An 8905-nucleotide genomic window follows, 5' to 3' on the forward strand; every position below is an offset into this window, starting at 1 on the left:
ATGAATCCCGGCAGTGTGGGAAGCACTGTACCAGCTCCATAAACAGGGTACTGCCCCCCCCCTCCCCAGGGACAGTTGGAAGGGCTTCCCAGAGGAAGTGACATTGAGCTGGACCTGGCAGGATAAACATGAGTCCTCACATAGAGAGGGGAAGGGAGCTCCATGCTCAGGGAGCTGCATGTGCAAAGGCACTGAGAGGTGACTTGCAGTTTTGGGGGATTGGGAGAAGGTCCTTGTCGCTGACTGTGGGATGAGCCCAGGCTTCAGTGTGGAGGAGACTGAGAAGTGACAGGCTGGAGACAGGGACACCAAGCAAGATGCTGTGGCAGAGGTCCAGGCAGGAGCCTGTAGGGCAGTGAGCATAGAGGGGAGAAGAGGTATGGGCTGGGAGGTACTTAATGGAAACTTAACAGATCCTTATGTTCTAGATTTAGACTCTACCATTGGAAAAAAATATCTATGCTCCTAATTGAGTTTCCTGCTTCAAAAAGAGGCCAGGTTAGAGTTGTGGGTTCTTTGGAGAGAACCATTATAATACAGAGCTTAAAAATATGGGTTCTGCAGACACAAAGGAGTACATGACATATGATTCCTTTTATGTAAAACTTGGGAAAATGCAGATGAATCTGTAGTGACAGAAAGCAGAGGTTGCTTTGGGATGGGGGCGTGGTGAGGGCAGGAGGGAGGGATTATAAAGAGGCAGAGGAAACTCATGTGGGTGATGGAGGTGCTCACTCTCTTGCTCGCGATGATGGTTTTTTAGGTGTGTACATATGTCAAAACTTATCAAATTATGCTTTAAATATGTTGACTGTATGTTAACTGCATCTCAATAAAGCTTTAAAAAATTTAAAAAATATATAAAAGGTGCGCTCTGAGCCTGTCTGGGTTCAAACCCCAGCTCTGTCTTTATCAGCTGTGTGACCTTGGGCAAGTTGTCAGACCTTCTGTGCTGATTTCTTTTTAATGAGTGCATTAATCATACGTAAAGTGAATAGGACAGAACAAGAGCTCATTATTATTTAATTAATTAACTTAATTTTTAAAATTAATCTTAGCCCCAGGATATGTTTATTGATTTTAGAGAGAGAGGAAGGGAGAGAGAGAGAGACATTGATGTGAGAGAGAAACATCAATCGATTGCTTCCCATTCATGCCCCAACTGGGGATCAAAACCACAACCTAGGTATGTGCCCTGACCAGGCATTGAACCCGTCACCTTTTGGTACATGGGACAATGCTCTCACCAACTGAGCCACCCAGCCAGGCCAAGGGCTCATTCTTATCCCTATTTCTAACACACAGTAAAGTAAAATCATGTGTACCACGACAACTCTGCCTGCAGCTGCTGCTTCACATGGAGCCCTCTGGAATTGTGTTTCTCAAACTTGAATGTGCATGTGAATCTCCTGGGCCTCTTGTTACAATGCAGGTTCTGTCTCATAGGCCTGGGGTGGGGCCTGAGACTCTGAATTTCTAACAAGCTCTCAGATTATGTCGATGCTACTGGCCACATTTTGAGTAGTAAGGCTCAGATCTTTCATCCTGCCCTCCATTGCTTGTGGTTAGATGGTTTCTCAGCAACTGTAATGCGGGGTTTTCCTGCTTGTCTCCCCCACTCTGCCTGTCAGTGGCACTTCCTTACCCACCACCTGTGGTTGGTGTCCAGAAAGAAGCTGCCAGGATGAGGCTGAACATCTCACTTTTGTTCCTTGCTGGCCTGCTCTGGGCTGAGATTTCTGCAAGACTGAATGCCCAGCCATAGCTCAGGGCCTGGGTTCTGAGGGGTGTGGTAGGAGGGGGACCTGGCCTCTGTGCTGTTATCAAGCCTACTTCACAGAGCACTGGAACCTGGGAGCCGGGGCCGAGTATTGCCTGATGCCTTAGACGCGATGCTCTGTGTCTTCCAGGGACAGGCAGCCTTGCAGATGGCCCCCCTTCCCGGGGCAGAGCTGGTCCAGAGGCCTCTGCAGCTCTACCGATACTTGCTGCGCTGTTGCCGACAGCTGCCCACCAAGGGCATGCAGGAGCATTACAAACATGCTATCAGGCAGGTGGGAGCAGGGTATACTGGGTCTGGGGTTAAGGGGGGGTGGGCTTCCTCTGATAGGGGGCCTATCACTGGGTCGGGAACCAGGGGAAGGGGCAGGATTGGTCTTTCAGGTGGTGTAGGGGGTGGCAGTTTGGTAAGAGCCACCAGAAATCAGTACTGGGCAGCCCAGCTCTTCCTCTGGTTTTTGTTGAGGAAACAGAGGATGGATGTACCATCCAGCTGCCAACTCTGTGCCAGGCCTTGAATTAGGCAGTTGAGTGGATAATTAAAATAGTGGGGGACACATCATCATTTTGACAGGTGTCTCTGTCAACAAAGCACACCTGACTTCAACCATGAGAAAACATCAGGTAAACCCAAACTGAGGCACTGTCTACCACATAACTGGGCTGTTCTTGTCAAACATGTCAGTGTTGTGAAATACAGAGAAAGGCACAAGAGCTGCTCTGGTTTAAAGGAGACTAAAGTGCTGTGACCGCGAAATGTAATGCATGATCCCAGGTGGGATCCTGGACCACATAAAACAATTATTATAAAGTACATTGGTGGGGAAATTCATGAAATTGGAATATGGACTATGAATTAGTTGGATACAGTAGTACTGTGGTTATTAAGTGAATGCCCTGTTGTTAGGAAATACACACCCAAGTGTTTAGGGGTTAAGGGCTTGCTGCAACTCTTAAGTGTTTCCAAAAGTTTTATGCAAACACATAAAGAGAGAATGGTAAGACAGACGTGGCAAAATATTAACAGTTGGTTATTCCGAAGGCAATTCTTTTGTATTATTCTTGCAGTTTTTCTATAGGTTAGAAATTATTTCCAAATAAAAAGTTAAAAACCAAAATTAATACAAACATAATGTGGAAAGTAAAAAGATAGAGGAAGCAGAGGGCTGCGGAAACATGGAGAAGGAAGCAGTTAGTTATCTGAGGAAGTCAGGGATGGCTTCCTGGAGGTGAGCACTTGAGGTGCTCCTGAAGACAAGGAGGACATGTCGGGTCGAGACTAACAGGGCAGAGGAGGTACCAGTACTTTGAAGGGCCCTGAGTGCCCTGAATGAACCTGAATCTCATGTTGCTTCTCAAATGTGAACATCTGGTCAAAAGCAAACAGCAGCCTGGGCTCTGCACTGGGCCCAGCTGGATTTCCCAACCTACCCTCTCATGCCCCTTCCTCCTCTGCTTGGCTTTCCCTAGTGAAAGCAGCTTCCTGGGAGGAGCAAATGAAACAGAGATGGAAATTTCCCTTAGACCCTCTGCAGCCACCACCCCCATAACCTTTGGTCCAGCTTGATTTGAAGGTAATTTGGGGACCAGCGTTTCATTTCACAACGGCCCTGCTGGCAGGAGTATGTGCTGTGCAGTTGAATAGACCAGGATTCAAATGCTGGCACCATTGCTTAGCAGCAGGTTAAGGCTTCTGAGCCTCTGTTTCCTCATCTCTATGTGGGATCATAACTTTCTATGGAGAGTAAGAGAGATGCAGAGTGTAAACTACCCACAGTCTACCTGGCCCGGGACTGGTGTTCTGAAGCTGCCGGTCCTGTGAGTTTTGCCATCATTTTTTTTATGCTTAAACTTTCAGAGTTTCCGGGTTCATTCAGATGAAGACAATCCTGAGAGAATCCAGCAGATTATTAAAAGAGCCATTGAAGACGCCGACTGGATTATGAACAAAGTAAGTGCTTGGCTCCCACCTACACCTGTGAGCCGTAATCTCTCTGACCAGCAGGGGTCGCCTCTGCTCAACAATTGAAAATAATCTAGCTGCTCCCCACCTCTAGTAGCCAAAAGGTGATGACAGATGCCCTTCTGATTGCATTAGTGTGTGTGTGGGGGGGAGGGGGGATGGCAAAGGGGAAACCCTCAATTCCTAAAGGCAAATTTTTGCCTAACAGTATTGACTAACTGAGATGGGGCAGCAGGGAAGAAGAAAAAGACTGGTCTTATTGGAAGCAATAGTGACAAAGCTGGCAGCAGTCTTGTGATGTCTCAGAAGAGAGCTGTCTTGGGGGTGGGTGGGTAGTGAGCTCCCTGTCTTTGTAGGTATTCACACTGAGACAGGGTTATTGAGGAAACATTCAAGTGTCAGTTTTGGTGGAGAAAGGGAGGGAGTCAGGGATATAGAGTAGCTTGCTGGTCCTTACACTTTGGTGTTAGAAAACCTGGAGAGCTAGAACATGCCCCACTTCCCTGTCCTTCTAAGTCAGAATCTCCAGATGGTGGGTCCAGGATTCATTTTTTAAAACTCAGTATTGGACTAGGTGGCTTCTGAGGTTCCTCCTCTACCTGAGGTATTTTCCCTCTCCAAACGAGACTCACCTTAAAGAGAATGATGGGCATGCCGCTGTGTTTAATTCTAGTTCCCCAGTGTCTTACCCTTCCTCCCAACCCTGTCAACTGCCTTTTCCATTAAAGAAGGAAGGAGCGACCCAGGCACCAACTAGAAGTTCAGCTCTCTGGGTTCCACCACCTTCAAGAAGCTGCTGCGGGAGGGGAGGAGGTGTGAGGCCTAGATGACCACAGTTCTCAGCATTTCTGGGCGCCCATTGGTTTCCCTCACCCACTTCTAACGATCTCTCTGTTTCTCAGTATAAAAAACAAAACTGAGACCCAAAGAGTGAAGCTGCCTTGAAGACGCTGAAGTTGAGAGACCTCCCTGGAACTGATCAGCAGCAGGAGTTCTGAACTATCCATTGTCCTGATGGTGGAGAGAGCAGAGATTCAGGGGTAGGAGAAGCTGACATTTGCTCAGACGGCTCTTCTCGGCATGTTCGTGTCCCCAGTGACCTTTATGTTTGCTTTTCCAGCTGGTTATATGTGAGATTTGGAGAGAATGTGTTTTTTCACTTTGCTCTGAAAGTTATTCACTTATTCTGGATGCCATTCTTTGAGACCTGGAGTGGGCATCCCCTCGGACGGTGGCCTGTACGGAGGACAGGGCATGGGTTTTAGAAACAGACAGATCTGGATTTGAATCCCACCCAGGTCAGCAGCTTTGCAAGGGTGTTGACTTTGAGCTTGGTTTCCTCCCTTGTGAGGATTAAAAAAGATGAAGTTAAAGAGCCTAACACAGGACACGGTATGCTGTGGTGCCAGTAAACGTCCTTCTGAAGAAGCCGTCCTTGCTCCCTCCTCTGCTCCCGCAGGCTCCACGCATCTCTCTCTAACCCATTCCGCCTGGGGTTGGTTGGTTTGTGGACTTGTCCTGTTCCTACTTGTCGCCCGCCCCCCATCCTTTCTCGGACCCCTGAGCCCTCACAGTCACACTGTGCCCAGCAGTCTGCCAAGCGCCCATGCTCCGGACACTGTCCCTCCCTGCCCAGGAGCAGACGCCCTGGTCTTTGCCTTCATGGATCTTAACCTTCATGGAGTTTGCGGAGACTGGAGGGGTGACGTGCAGCCTGCATGAAACAAGGAGGAAGGCCAGAGCAGCTACAGTAGCACCCACGTGTTTAGGCTTCTTTGAACCTGAGATCTCTTCCCTCCTTCACCACCGTCTCGGAAGGAAGGGCGGGAGGAAGTCAGCAAGCAGTCGTGTGGGTTTTCATGAGCTTGAAGTCGGTGGAGAAAGACAGACCTGGGTTGCACTCCAGTTCCACTCAAGTTGTGCGTGGGTAACTTACCTTGCCTCTTTCAGCCTCGGTTTCCCCATCTGTCCAAAGGAGTGATGACCGTACCTACCTCAAGGGCCATGGTGAGGAATAATGAGATCTAATGTATGCCAAGTTCTTACCTAGAGCCTGGTATGGGGAGCTGGCTGCACTGCTGGTCGTTACCAGCTACAATTATTAGGAAGCCCTGCTTTGCGAGTGGGAGGTGGAAGGAAGCTCGGAGAGGCTGAGTCCCTTTTCAGGGTCACAAAGCTGTTAAGCCAGGTCTGTCTGAATCTACCAAACAGCACAGATTTGGGAGGGAAAGGAGAGCAGCAGGGAAAGAAGGGAGAACGTGTGTGAGGGAGGAGGGATAAGCAAGGAGGGAGAACAGCAGGGAAGGATTGGGGGAACTGGCCAGAGCAGGTGGAGCAACCAGAAGACACAGAGAGAAGCCACACTGAGACTTGAGTACCCTGGGGACTCTGAGCTGGAGGGGTGAGCTGGCATGTGTTTGTGTCCTAGTGGTTATAGGATTTATTGTGCACTAGACTAATCAGCAGATAATGAAGGAAATACATCGATTTGTGAAAGTGTGGTGTCTTCTTGCCATGTATTTCTTGCCATGTATTGTGCCCTACTGTGTGCTAACTCTCATACTAGGTGTCGAGGACTTAGAGAAGGCAGTCAGAAAGCTGCCCGGAAGGGGATCATTCTTCAGAGGGATGACCAGACTCTGGTCCCACTGCTGGACAACAGTTGATGAGGTCAGGTTTGCCCCACCAGGGTGAGGGCAAGCCCCACAGCTGAACCAGCTCCCTCCCCTCCCCTGTTGCTCAGCCCTGTGAAGTTAGGGGTGCACCCTTGGCCGACAGGGGTGTATCTCGATCACAGGAGTGGGGTTGGTTGTATCCCTGGCCTCTCACATAGTGAGAGGTGTGAGCAAAGGCTGGCCAGGGTCTGGGAGAAAGTGAGTGTCCCTTGCCTGTGACTGACTCCTGGGGGTGATCCCATGACCTTCCATTCACTGGCAGTGCTGATCCAGTTGCGCTGACTCACCCAGGGGGCAGAAGTGGGCACCCAGCTCCAGCTCCTGTGAGGGGCTGGTCCGTGAGGGCACTGGTAGGGGGATGGGTTGGTTAACAGCATTTTGGCAGCTCTCCACCAGCCCCAGTGTTGCCAGAGGGGATAGTGAGCATGGTCATCTGAGGGCTTGCACTCAGGGCAGAGAGGTGGTTGGAGTCAAGAAGGGGAAGCACTGCGTAAAGCATGGGGGAGCCTCTTTCATCCTCAGCAGCCTTCCTGTGCTCCGTTCTCAGACTTCACCCTCCAAACCCTGCATCTGTGTGGATGGGTGGTTAGGCCTTAAGTCACCCAGGGTCGTGGCTCTTAAATGCATACAGTTGAAGGCTTACAGAATCGCCTCCAGGCCAACAGAAAGGGATGATGGCTTGTTCACCCACAGTCATCTGAGTTTAGATCCCAGCCCTGTCACTTAGTAGTGGTGTGACTTTGGGTGAGTTCCTTAACCTGTCATCTGCACTTTCCTTACCTGCAGCCAGATACGTGCACCACGGGGTGCTGAGACTAAGGCAGTGAGCACAGACAGGCACCCAGGTGACCGACCTCCTGCCCCCTGTCATTGGTTTACCTGCTCATGAGCCCTCTCCTTAGCTGGGCCTCTCGCTCCCTAGTGTCCACTGTCCAACCACAGTGCCAGCAGGAAAGCATCTGATATCTGTTGTTTACACCTTAGCTGATGTTTTCTCATGCCTTACTGTAAGCATGTTCATGATAAAAGGTCTGTTGTGCAATGAAAGACGGCTGCTATCAAAGGGCATCAGGCCTCCTTGGGAGAACTGTCACATCTGGAGGCTGATTCCTGGGGCAATGTCATCTTGAGTCCTGTGGCCACCAGTTGCTCCCTGGGTCAGAGCCTGCCCTGCCCTGCACGGGCTCTTTTCCTTCCTCTGTGCCCACTCCCATCTTAATTGAGTACTTGGTCTCTGCATAGCCCTGTGCTAGGCAGGAAGGAACTCACCGTCCAAGGGACAGACAGATGTGGGTATCTCGAAGGCTAAGCAAATGTGGCTTGTAGAATGTTATCCTAATGCAGATTTTCCCCCTCCCATTATTTCTTTGTATTTTTTCCCCCTGGAGGTTTTTATTCTTCCCCTGTCCCTGGGTGAAAACTAGCATAGGCCTCAAAAATTTCGGCCCCACTGATCCCTTATGTGAAGGAAGCGGCAGGAGTTACCTTCTCCATTGTATAGTGAGGGAAACCGAGGCACAAAGAGGCTTGCGATGGGGCAGTATGTGGCAAACCCAGGAAGAGCATCCCTGTGCTGTTTCCAAGTTCATCATCTCATCACCAGAAAACCAGGAAGATTCTCGGGGAGGTGGGTGGGTGGTGGGGAAGATTCACTCAGCACCTGTTACGTTCACAGTGTCAACCGCTTTCTGCGCGATAGTTCATGTGATTGAATCTTCACAAAGCCCTGTTTTATGATTCTTATTGATGAAAATGAAACTCAGAGAGGCTAAACAAGTTGCCCAGAGTCACACAGTAGCAGGTGTGGGATTCAAACCCTGTCTAGCTCCAAAGCCCACGTTTTTCCTCCCACACCACTACCCGTTTTCAGGGCTCTCACCGCGAGTGCCTGTGGCTGCGTTAGGCTCTACACGTAATTGTTTAGATTTAGGTTCTGGCCTCAGGTCTTTCAATTTAAGATGAAAACCACTTCTTTCTAAGCCTCTAACTTGCTTTATTGAGTATATGATTCTGAGTTTTTCATTATCCAGTTGCCATTGTAATTAATGTATCCCCACATAACCCTTGCTGACAGGAATCTGGCTGCATTGTGGGCCAAAACGCGTCCCCTGCAACTTAACAATGACCCTTCGAGGCCTCCTATCCCAGGCTCCCTCTCCCTCCTACTCTCTCCAGCTGCATCATGTTACTGCCCAAGCAGATCCAGTGCTTTGTGCCCCAGTCCCAGCCTTTGTTCGTGCTGTTCCCTTGCCCATGTGCCCTCCCCTCGGTCCATCTGCCAAACTCCTCACCCCTCTTTCAAGACTCTCTCACGTCTCCTTTGTAAAGCCTTTTTTGACCTCTATCCACAAGTAACACTGATCTCTTCCTAAGAATTCTACCATCTCTAGAACTTATTCAATATCCATCCTTTCTGCACATACTTAGTGGGCACTCGATATGGAGCTAGGTGCTTGGTATATATCTCAGATTCTGGCAGCGACCATGT

At 49.6% G+C, this 8905-nt stretch overlaps 1 protein-coding gene across 2 annotated transcripts; it reads left to right on the forward strand.

The window, feature by feature from the left end:
* Nucleotides 1-1907: 1907 nt before the first annotated feature.
* On the forward strand, nucleotides 1908-4729 carry LYRM9 (LYR motif containing 9). 2 transcript variants are annotated; one of them, XM_016207639.2, is made up of 3 exons: nucleotides 1908-2054; nucleotides 3638-3730; nucleotides 4645-4729. In XM_016207639.2, exons 1-3 carry the CDS (start codon nucleotides 1929-1931, stop codon nucleotides 4660-4662), a joined length of 237 nt encoding a protein of 78 aa, XP_016063125.1. In that variant the 5' UTR covers nucleotides 1908-1928; the 3' UTR covers nucleotides 4663-4729. The 2 variants fall into 2 exon arrangements, with proteins under 2 accessions (XP_016063125.1, XP_087682149.1); XM_087826023.1 differs by lacking the exon at nucleotides 4645-4729 and having other exon boundaries at nucleotides 1919-2054; nucleotides 3638-3808.
* The last annotated feature ends 4176 nt before the right edge of the window (nucleotides 4730-8905 follow it).

This window comes from Miniopterus natalensis, chromosome 17 (genome assembly GCF_054644295.1).
Source record: "Miniopterus natalensis isolate mMinNat1 chromosome 17, mMinNat1.hap1, whole genome shotgun sequence".
Lineage (NCBI taxonomy): Eukaryota > Metazoa > Chordata > Mammalia > Chiroptera > Miniopteridae > Miniopterus > Miniopterus natalensis.